This window comes from Lytechinus variegatus, chromosome 1, assembly GCF_018143015.1.
Source record: "Lytechinus variegatus isolate NC3 chromosome 1, Lvar_3.0, whole genome shotgun sequence".
In the NCBI taxonomy this organism is placed as follows: Eukaryota; Metazoa; Echinodermata; class Echinoidea; order Temnopleuroida; family Toxopneustidae; genus Lytechinus; species Lytechinus variegatus.
Window position 1 is genome coordinate 68,974,067 of NC_054740.1, and position 12,375 is coordinate 68,986,441.

A 12,375-nucleotide genomic window follows, 5' to 3' on the forward strand; every position below is an offset into this window, starting at 1 on the left:
CATTTGACCCGAAATTTTATCAAGACATCATCAAAATGGCGTCGGAACTCAAAATTCCCATTTTGCTACTTATGACGTCATCATAATTATACAAATTTGACTCTAACTCTGTAAATATTGGTCAATTTTCACTCAGTTTTCAATATGTTGTAGCTGAGGACATACTTTTTCTAACCTGATGGCTTTATCCACTTTTAAAAGAATGGATCATCCTGAAAAATGGAAAGTTATAGAGGCATGTCATTTTCGCTCATTTTGTCCAGTTTTCTTAAAACTGGATTTTACATTCCTCTATTTCGCGAGCCATATCTCCATTTCTGTGTGTTGGTTTTCTCTGAGCTTGGAGTATGTTGTAGCTGAGATTGTTAGCTATCGCAAGTGTGGTCTTCAATTTTCCGATCAGATGCTGGGATCATGCCCGTATTTCACTTGCAAAATTGGATTTCAGATCCTCTTGTTTTGCTTATGTGTAAAGTCTATGGGAAGTGTGTAGCTCAATGGGTAAGGCATCGGACTTGCGTCCTTAGGGTCCATGGTTCGAACCCAAAAGTGGACATAATTTTTTTTTCTTTTTTTTTTCTTTTCAACATTTCGCAAATGTTCCTTAATCACCATTACAAGGTATATAAGTTCAAAGATCGCACAATAAAATAGATTAAAATCTCTTAATAAGCCTATAACACTGATGTACAATGTGTATCGCCTACTCCTACAAGTATTTCTCATTTCCCTCTTTTCACGAGTATTCAACATGTTCTTTTCGTAATAAAAGTTCAGTTTTCAATATGATGATCGTATTGGTCTCAATAAACATGGTGATTATATTCGTGATCATAAAAATCAGAGACAGATCACCTAATTCGTCCTCATGACGAATTAAAATTCTAGTTTTTATTGGATTTTGCTTTTGATTTTGATGACTCACTTTCACTGTATTTTTTTGCAGTGCAAATTTTTGTGCCTGAAATAATATTTGAATTCAGTGTTCTTCCCGAATTCCATCAAATTTGTCTTGTTTATTTATCACGGAAGACTGGGGATTAATTAACGACAAGTCAGAGAAGGAGAAAAGTAAAGTTGTCAATGTCTACTATTAAAAGGCATGTATGGGACAGTACATGTATTTAAAGTTTATTCGAGAGAAATTGAAATTTTCTTCTTAAGACAAGACTGCAATTTCAATCATAGAGCCCTATGCCCGAGGAAACTTGGGCTTGGGTCTTTGGTGAGCATAATAATGTACTGAAAATAGTTGTGGGTTTTAAACCGGTTCAGTTTGTAGAGTGCATAGACGCAAGAAAAAAAAAACAGTAAAATAAATCTGTATACAAGTAGCTGCTCTACAATCGATATTTGTCTCTGGGCATGATGGGAGTGTTTTATATCAAAATTCAGCTTTACAAAATTAGAGCCAATATATCATTTCATGTTAATATGATAGTCTGAGTGTGTAAGGACAGTAGAGTGGAATAACTAGGTGGGGCTTTATACAATGACGTTATGAATATACAATGTAGTACAATTTGATTTGGGTGCTGTTTTTAAATGGTAATTTCTAACTGGGTGTTTCAAGCGTACCTAATAAAAGATATCCACACTGACATAGCAACACACCAACATTGCATAATCCATTGAAGGCGCTTTTGTTGTTATTTGAAAGCCTTCCTCCACCCTCTCTTCCTCGTTGTGGCCCATTAATTGAAGACTATACAGTGAAAAAAAAAGAAAATTCCATAGGCCTATTATGTTTTGTTGTCAATTTCCATTATATGGTTTATTGAATGTCTCAGCATGATGCAAGGATCAAGTATATACAGGAATGTGGAAAGTCTCTATTCCAGTGAAAGCTAACCGTGAACATTATACAATATCAGAATCCATACATCGCAAGTATCTTGTTATGTATTGTACTTATCCATTCCAATCTATCCAGTTCTTTCCGATGACCAACTGATCATATAATATACTTTTTTTTTAAATCAAGTATCAAGGTATTGATTCTATGTTTAGACCAATGAAAAAGATGGTGAAATGTGCAATATGTTTTTCTGTATCTTATGTCTCTCCCCCACCTAAAGTGATTCTCTCCCTTGTTTAATGTTTAAAGGGGAATGAAACCTTTGGAACAAATAGGCTTTTGTAGAAACAGAAAAATCAAAGAATAAGAATAAAGAAAGTTTGAGAAAAATCGGACAAATAATGAGAAAGTTATGAGCATTTGAATATTGCAATCACTAATGCTATGGAGATCCTCCCATTGGCAATGCGACAAGGATGTGTGATGTCACTGATGAACAACTTTCCCTTTGGTGGACTATAAAATACCCTCAAAATGTCTCTTTTTGCTTTTTCTTACGATGATACAAACACTTTATCCATTATGTATTCTTAAAAAAATATGTATTACATGCCCTCATGTAGAAAGAACACATGATCTATGGATAGATGTGATGAAAGAGGCAATTCAAGTGAAATATATACTAAAGTAATGGGGAGAGTTGTTCATCAGTGACATCACACATCTTTGTCGCATTGCCAATTTGCTATCTCCATAGCAATAGTGATCGCAATATTCAAATGCTCATAACTTTCTCATCATTTGTCCGATTTTTCTCAAACTTTTGTTGATCTGTTTCTTTGATTTTTCTGTTTTCACACAAGCTATCTTGTTCCAATGGTTTCATTCTCCTTTAAAGCCTGTCTTCAAGCTTTGCCTTGGGGTACCTCCCCCCCCCCCCCACAGAGAACCATTTGAAAGATTAAACGGCTGCTACACTTCTGTAAAACTTGCATGTTAGGTGAAACTAAAGTGTAATTCACATTGTTGACCCTTTTAAAGCTTAGGGTCAGGCTTTAATGTTGAAAAGTTCACCTTTCAGTCATCTCTCACAATAGATGGTAGACAGTTCACATGTCTATGTATTTTGTTGATTTCCCAAATAAATTGTATGAAGAACAAATATTTGTTTGACAATCAGTCTTTTTTATATTTATTTGTATATTGATTCACCTCCATGTTAATTATGATATATTGAATATATCATAATTTTCATTTATCTATTGGAGATATAACAATGGAAAGAGAATCATTCACATATTTTGCAATAAATTAAACAAGCTCAAAAATGCATTCATCCTTTCTTAATTATACTGTATGTTTCATTGGGTTGATTTGAGAGTTTACAATGATAGAATGATTTAGAATCACTGAATCTTCTGATGTAACTGATTTGAGGTTTTCATGTGTACTACAACAACTCAGTTTTTGTGTGTGAAATTGATACAATAACATTATACCCTTCATGCAATGACCATGCGTCCATTCAAAAGCCTTGCATGTCCACTTCTCTCTTTTTTGTCCATATCTTCATTTTGTTGTATTTCCTTTTTCCTCTTTCTCTTTGCCCATTTCTCCTTTTCCTGTCTTTTTCCCCCTTCTTTCTCTTTGCCCATTTCTTCTCTTTTCCTGTCCTTTTTCCCCATCTTTCCAATCTCCCCCTTCATTTATTTTTTCCCAATAGGCGCACAGATTTATAGATGATTACCGTGAAGGGGTGGGGTGTTGCACCCAAAACCCCCATTACATGTAGCTACAGCCCTGCATGCATGCTTGGCTAGCACCAGTGTGTTGTTAAAATTGATATGATTCTTTGATGTTGTATACTAAACTATATGGAAGAGCAGTGTGAAAGCGCGCCAGCTTGTGTTGGCCCTTTGGCCGTGGCTGAATAAAAACTCACAGACAGGTCAACCTGCCCAAACCTTAAGTGTTCTCATCTTCTTCAGCTCCACTCGCAAACTCAATCTAGTCTTATCTCTCCAACGTAAGCATCCCTCGCCTCTACAATCCAAGCCAGCCTTCCACTCTGATTGCCTCCTACGTATCCTCCAACTTTTGTGGGGGCGTTGTGGTCTGGAGGTCAAGACTCTCGTCTTTCAATCTGAAGGATGTGGGTTTGATTCGAAGCCATGGGGTGTGTTTTCCTTCAGCAAGAAATTTACCAACATTGTGCTGCACTCAACCCAGGTGAGGTAAATGGGTACTGGCAGGAAGTAATTCCTCAAAAAGCCGTGCGCACCAGAATCGGTAGACTAGCTTAGCCGGGGTCATATAGGAGCACCTTGAGCACCTAGCAAGATGAATATGTGCACTATACAAAATTTTTACAAATCCTATATTTTGATTTTTCTGGTTTACCTTCTGAAAGATCTCTACTTTCTAATCTCCACTTTCTTTCCTCTCATTCACTTCTACCTCCATCCACTTTCACTGTCCTTGCCAGGACTTTACAGATGGTGTACCGTAAACCATTTCCATGACTGTTTACACCACCATGCAAACCTTCAAACAATTTTCAGGTTATTTATTTCCTCCTGTTCAATACACAAATGAAAAGAACTGTAAGCAAATCATCTCCTTTCATATTTATTTTACTTTGCATTACATTGCAACCTTCTACAGCTGATAATTGGTTACCACAATAGAATTATGTACAAATAAATTACAAAATACATACACAACAGATTAATCTTGACTTTTATTTCATTTACATTTGTACAGGTATAAACAAACTAAATGTCAATTTGAAAAGTGGTTTACTGATTTAGTAATGATGAAATATTTCAACATTTTTTTTTTCATTGAATGTATTGATGGTACATGTACATGCTCATTCACAATCCAAATTTAAAATCAATGTTGATACTTGGTGGACCGTAAACCACTTCCGCGATTGTGCATATCAACATGCAAACCTTCAAACATCATCAAACTAAATGTCAATATGCAATTATCCTTATTTCTACCTCTTGAGTAATAAATTGAATGGATGTGACTCACACAGCCAAAAGCATTGGCATGAAGATGGGGGTAGGGGAGAGGCTACATGTAGATGTGGATTTATTTATAATAAAATATTTCAACTTGTTTTCATTGAATGTATTGTTCAATACGATTTATGTTTTTATTTCAACAATTATTTATTTCCTTGTATTATAATAAGTAATTGTATTCAATTTATATCATTTCATGTTTGTATAATTCTGTTATTGTAAATTGTACATGTTTTTATTTTTTGAGGCTTTGAGGCATGTTTTGAAAAATCACTTTTAATTGATGAATTAAATTGAATGGTACATGTATGTACTCATTCACATTCCAAATTTAAAATCAAATATTGGTATTGACAAAACATCAATTTAGGGTGCCATTACAATTCTTACATGTAGTAAGTGAAATGTATCGAATAAAACCCCTATATTTTTGCCCCTCATTATATCAGACAAAAGTACATGGACAGTCAATTGCACCTACTTTCCTTTACACCAACCATACACAACTTAATATGGAAACTCAAATTAATCCTCCCCCCCCAAAAAAAAAAGTTTAATTTGGTGATTTACATAAAAATGTACTTTTCACAGGGCCTTTGTAGCTTCATTCCTTTTGTTTAAATACTGTATAAACCACTTCGTAAACATGGAATGGGCTAAAAATTTTAAGAAATTAGATTTAGTATACAGGGTGTTGTAACACTACTTTTCTTCAAGTAAGTTCGATCAGGAATATGCACACCAAGACCAAAAAGTAGCACATGAAGAGCAAACCACGTCCATGTTCTGTTTTATATAGTTATTATAGTCAAAGTTACTTTAGTTTGCATTAGTTCTCATTGTTTATACCTTATTTCGATTGATGTTGTACTTTAAATTTGACTATGTGTTGTTTGATTTTGTTGTGCTTTGTGAATGGAAAATGAATAAATCTAAATCTAATCTTGCCAGGCCATTTCATAAAAAGCCGTTTTCCCTAAATTTATATGCTAAATTTTTTATACGATTAGTAACCCAGTCTGTGTAATTAAGATACCCCCATTAATCCTTCTATTTAACATATGCCTCAATTGGAGTTCATATCACCTTTTGAACATAAAACTTTGAAAAATATTGAGTTTTCCATCAAGATGCTCATTAGCAAAGAGAAGTTCAATTTAACCTGCACACATACTGGATATCAACTCTTGCTGATGGGAATCAAAACGATTGAGATCCCAAGAACCAATTGTGTGTGAAGTTGTGCATTTATGAGCAGCTTTATGAAACATGTATTTATTCAATCAGACTCTTACACATTTACTTGTATACACCTTTAAGCTCCTTAAAACTTGAAAGGTCCTATGAAGTGTCTAAAAAGACAAACAAGGATGTTTTTAGTTGAAGGTGCTATACTTCCAAGTGTGACCCACCCCCCCCCCAAAAAAAAAATGTGCCAGACAAACAATAATTGAATTCTTATGTACATCCTGCTTGTGGATTCTCCAAATGAGAAAGCCTACATATTATCCTTCTCAAAAAGGCTAGCTGACTGTCTTAACCCTGTAATAACCTTGTAATGAAATTGTATGCTCAACATAAAACTTTGACTGTATTTACAAATTAGCTCAATAAAATCTAGAGATTCAGCTCATTCTATAAAATATACTATTTATAAAATTTCTTTTCTGCTTGTCTCGTGATAACAAGGCATGCTTACTTTACTTGCTTGTATATTACAACAAAATAATTTACTCAAAATAAGAGAATATGTTAATAAATACATGTAAACCTACTGTAGTTACTAAATAAATAAAAAGAAAATCTGTATAGCAAGTACTTTACACACCTTTTCACTCATTACCAAATGGACGGATACACAAGATTTCATAACATGTAGGGCCTACAAACTGAGTAAAAAAAATATTAGTTTGAATAACTGTATCATAATTTTTCACGTACATACATTTTGAGCTTTTGGGGTATAATTTTTTTTCCCAAAGGAAAAAAACCCTCAATTTTCATTTAAAAGAATGAGGAATTCACTAATAATTTCTTGGAGTAATTAAGTATAACTTTCACTTCACTAACTCAAGGAATAATACTTATTTTAGTTTATTTTTCATATTACTAAATGTTTTATTTTCTGTTACTTTTTCCTCAATACCAAGAGAGCATATCAAACTGCCTTTAAGTTTTAACCTACTGGGGACTGAATCCGACTGATGTTTTTACATCTTCTTTGAATGACCATGAACTACAATCTTCAACATGTACATCTCATATAGAACTGCATTTATGTACAAAAAACAAGGCTTCATTTAAAAAAAATATGTCATGGAATTTCCATACCATGAATATTAGTACAATCCTAATAACAATTTCTTATAAAATTTCAAACTTGGGGTTGAGAAATTACATAAAAGATCTTTAAGACCCATACATGTACATACACTGTAAGAGTTTACTCAATTTGCACATTATTGTAGCTTGAAGCAGTTACTTCCAAGGAGGTGGTTTGCTAGGTGTAACTGAGCGCCTCCCTGATGCAGACTGAGGCCTGCTTCCCGCAGACGACCTCCTACCTCCAGTGGCCGACCCAGGCCGACTTCCAACGGATGACAAAGGACGCTCACCACCCATGGACGAGTTCGATCTCGATTCAAATTCGAGGCTACCCTGAACTGGGGACCCCCACATGAGAGGCGTGTTCCGACGTCTATCAGCTTTCTTGTCAGTCCAAGGTGCCTCAAAAGAGGGTTCCTCAAGTGGCCCCCCAAAGAGAGTGTGGTCCACGTAAGTCGGTGTGTGCTGGACAATTCGGTACTTATTCTTTGTCTTTGGCATAGAAGGGGACACAGTTAGTGTGGGCTTGATAGCTGGAGATTTCCTAGTCCCACTTGGGGATGCTCTTTGTGATGGACTATCACTCCATCCACCCTGTGTCTTCCTATTCCTGTCTCTGTGTGATCCGAAGAGTGTCTCATCCACCGATGACTCATTTGATACCACGCGATACCTGTAGGATCTCTTCACATTTTCATTCAAAGTGTCTCTGCCCATGGACTCGCCTTGTACGCTCAGGCTGGACTGGCGCCCATCGCTAGAGTTACGAAAAGAGTAATCAGACATTGTAATCTCTCACTAGGCCTAGGTGGTCATTCTTGAATTGTTGGATGTCTGTGATACTTCCTGCAACTGTTTCTCAGTTCATACTTATCATTGATTGATCGCAGTGTGCCAGTTCATGTCATGCGTATGAAAGCACGCAGGTACATGCATGTACCTTATCAATACACCACTGCCATTCAACACAAAATCATCTGGTATGGGCAAACAAAGGAGGTAACGCTAAGTTGAACTCTGCCTTGTCTCCGTGAAAATAGCTACATGTAGTCTATATCCCCATTCCTTATTCCAGAGGCCCAGGTTCTGCAGAAAACAACAAAAAAAGGATATTTATTCCAGAATCATATAAAAAACTGAAAAAAAATTATATGCAGATGGAGATGGATTGAATTTTTGAAATTATATTCATACACTACTATTAAAGCTCCTCTTGTCTTCTTAATAACGAGACTGATTCTTGGGGTGAACATCAGTCTTCATCATGGCAAAACTGAGACTTACTTTAATAGTACTGTACTTACATACATCTGCATGATCTGACGACGTGCGATATCTAAAATTTTACAGGCAGAAGAACACTGAATAAACACAGAATAAATCTATACGGTATCTACTATCTGTCAATCTTTACGATACAGAATTTAAGTACCATTCTATTTCTCACTTTCCAGGCTTTCCAATGATACTAAACTTGTTAGGTTCCTTCACAAAGTCATAATCTCAGTCACTCTCATTCTCAGACTCTACTCACCGAAGGCGAAGCTTCGAGTTCGAGCTCCCTTACTTAGGCCTTATTACTTACACAAATTGCAATACATGGGACAATTAACAAGGACTGCCCATTACGCGAAACATGCACAAATTCATCAAAAGAAACTAGAATAGAAAGTTAAGATCAATTTAGGTCTAACGTTAAGGAGGAGATTGTCTGCCAAACTTACTGGTAAAATCATGAATTTCAAATACATGCACCACAATGTAGCATCATCATAAACAACGTTAGAGACTTGCTGGCTGTAGTACTTAAGCGTCCCTTGCCAACCGACTAACGGTAGGAGGGACTAGGGGGGGGGGGGGGCGCCCGGAAATATGAGACCCTTGTACATATATGGTTGCAGTGGGTATTTTTTTCCCCCACCCTCTCTTTCCTTTTCCAATGTATACAAAGTCTGTACTGTATAAACCAAATTTCATCTTGCCTACCCGCGACGCTATATAGGTGTAGAAAAAAATCATATAATGATCGGCTGTTCATCAATATTGTGAGCAGTGGAAACTTTCTGTTAATACAAGCAAGACAAAAGTTGTCATTTTCTCACGTGGAAAGGTGCGTAAATATCCAGAGATTTTGTTTGGGGATACTGCTCTTGAAGTCGTAGAGGATTATATTTATTTAGGTACCACTTTTAATTACAATCATTGGCGGCGGAAGCAAAAAAATTTTAGGAGGGGACAACCAAAATTTTTAAAAAAAGGTCATCAACTAAAAATTTAGGGGGGGACCGTCCCCCCTCCCCAAATTTAGGGGGGACACGTCCCCCCTGTCCCCCCTGCTTCCGCCGCCTATGATTACAATGGCTCCTATAATCAGGCTAGGAGAGCAATTAATCTTAATTAAGGCCAAGGTGTTGAGTTTGCCTTTGGACATTCAATGTGAATTGTTTGATCAGTTGGTGGTACCAATATTGTTATATGGAAGTGAAATTTGGGGTTTTGGTGATGTAGATGGTATCGAAATGTTTCATAAGAAGTTTTTAAAAAGCCTCCTTGGGCTTAGTCGAGGATCTGCAAATTGCATGGCATATGGTGAATTGGGAAGAGTCAGTTTGCATTATACTATTGAAAAGCGTATGATAATTTTTTGGGCTAGGATTCGTCAAAGTGTAAATGGAAAATCTAAGTTGTCAAGTATGATTTATAGGCTTCATAATAGGGACCTACATAAGTCACCATGGATAGTTAAAGTAAAAGATATTTTGGAAAGATGTGGGATGTCTAACTTGTGGAGTGCTGAGAATATGCATGGTCTTGGACGTTAAGTGGGTTAAGTCAACTGTGAGTCTCAGATTGGATGATATAAATTGCCAAACAGGAATGGAAAACTGACTTAATAGAAGGATATTCAAACAAGATTTTGGCTTTGAGAACTATATATTTAGTGAAGTTAGATTTTGCAGATAGGATTGAACTCTGTAAATATCGTTGTGGAAATCATAGATTGCCTGTTGCCAATGGTCGTTACTTGCCTAATCAAGGTTTGCAATCTTTTACTTTATGTGACTCGCATGAGCCGGGTGACGAGTTTCATTTTGTGTTAAATTGTCCTGCTTTTAAAAATGAAAGGAAAGCTTTAATTAGAGGGTATTATTCTGTTAGACCAAATGTGATTAAAATGCACAAGCTGTTTAATATGAGAAATACAAAAGACATGAAAAATTTGTCAGGGTTTTGTAAATTCATTATGTCAAAATTTTAAAATCATCTTAAATGTAGTTGCTGTTTTGGTTACTTTCTCGTATTAGGGCATGATTTCAGATTTTGTTGAATTGCGCCCACACATGCTCAGTGGGGTATGTCTTTGTACCGGTCTCCAGATACTCTCTGGCATGTCTGGGGTGGGGTGGTTAATTTGTGCCCGTTTCTATTATTGATCTTGTATTGTACATATGTTCGTTATCATCATGTTTGATTCTTTTTTTTTTCTTTCTTTTTCTTTATTTTTTATTTTTGTTACCATTGTATTTTTCTCATGCCTATTATTGCCATTGTTATAAGTTGTTATATTTCTTCCATGCCCCCAGGAGGGGCCGTCAAGAAATAAAATCATTGTCATTGTCATACCGTAACCGTATATGAAGCTTTTTCAAACAAGCCTTTGTATGCGAATGACAATATTACTGTCGACAAGTTTCCGCTTGTGAGCACCTTTATCTATTGATTTTCATTTTTTGAAAGAGTTAGGGGATGACAAAGAGCTTTCACTAACATTTCACTAACTATGACAGTCATTTGCTCTTTCTACTTCCATCCTACACCATGGACTAGGGATCCTATGAATGATTTATTCATCATACTTTGTGCTCTTATTCACTTCTAGGAAGCTAATTTTTGATGAAACTATTCTTTGTGGCATTCCCAACTGACAAACCAAAAATTCCACTACTACTACTACTTTCTTAGTTATTTCAATATTAATTTTTATTGTTTTTTAGACAAATATCATCGGTGACATTATTTCATTCATAAATAGCATAAAATCAAAGGACTATTGTCAATCAAGTGAGAAAGTACACTCATAATTTGTAAATTTTAGATGAGAGAGATTTTGTATTGACTTTGTACATTACGTTTTTATTTTTGTTCTGACTTGTACTAATTACAAAATGTTGCGTAATTTCGTAATCGCGTGCCCGGCAGGGCCCTGGAACGATTTTTTGACTGGGGGTGCTGATGTAAATTTGGAAAGCAAAAACAAGAGGTTTCACTACAAAATAAAGTTTTTTTTATTACCCTTTTCCCCCCAATTTTACACATCTTCCAGAATTCCTGGGGGTACTGCCTATGGAAAATAATACACGCAACATACCCAATGAAATTTGTTGGGTGCTTAGATCAGCACTCCCAGCACCATTAGCGTACCTACGTGGGGTGGGGGGGGGGGGGGGCAGAGGGGGCAGTCTGCCCCCCCCCCTGACGAGCTTGAAAAACCTGTTCCCCTCCCCCCCTGACGAGCTTGAAGACCTGAAGACCTCTATTGCCCCCCCCCCCCCGACGAAATTGAAGATTTTTTTTTTTTTTGCTTGTAATTTTTTTTCTTTTTGGGTACGAAATCCTTTATTTGTGATTAAAAACCTTTTTTTTTTGCTTCTCAAATTTTTGGGCGGACGGTTTTGCCCCCCCCCCATGAAAAATCCTAGGTACGCCACTGCCCAGCACCCCCGCTTCCCAGGGCCATGGTGCCCGGGCATCACAAATAATAGGTGCCCAATCAATTTGGGGCAGTATTCTACCCTTTGCGGAAGCATATTGTCTAGTAAGGTTAAAGAAAATCGTAGGAATTACTTTAGAATGGGCAAAATTTCCAGTCATCACACTGAATAAATAAAAATGCCCAAAAGAAATACCCAATGTTGATTGGACACATAATTACCCTCATGGAGCAATTTTTTCCCATTGAATATTTTTAGAGTGTCGGGATAAGATGACTGGCTTAGTAAAGATTAAATTAATTTTCATGTTGCTGGTAATCAAGTTAATGAACTTCAGATCTTTGTAAGGATAGTTTTGTATGTGATTGAAAATGTAGCCTGTGGATGATGTTCAGGATGGGAAATTAATTTGTAAGAGTGTTTGGGAGTTGAAGAAAAGAAACAATTTTAATTGGGAATTAAACAAAAAATAAAATCATGAATAGGATAGGAATTTAACTAAATA

The 12,375-nt window shown here is 36.1% G+C and overlaps 1 protein-coding gene across 1 annotated transcript; it reads right to left on the reverse strand.

Annotated features, from left to right (window-relative positions):
- Nucleotides 1–5,273: 5,273 nt before the first annotated feature.
- Nucleotides 5,274–8,986, reverse strand: LOC121421131 (RBPJ-interacting and tubulin-associated protein 1-like). The gene is made up of 2 exons (XM_041615789.1): nucleotides 8,883–8,986; nucleotides 5,274–8,244 (listed from the first exon to the last, which is right to left on the reverse strand). Exon 2 carries the CDS (start codon nucleotides 7,942–7,944, stop codon nucleotides 7,312–7,314), a length of 633 nt encoding a protein of 210 aa, XP_041471723.1. The 5' UTR covers nucleotides 7,945–8,244; nucleotides 8,883–8,986; the 3' UTR covers nucleotides 5,274–7,311.
- Between the last annotated feature and the right edge of the window lie 3,389 nt (nucleotides 8,987–12,375).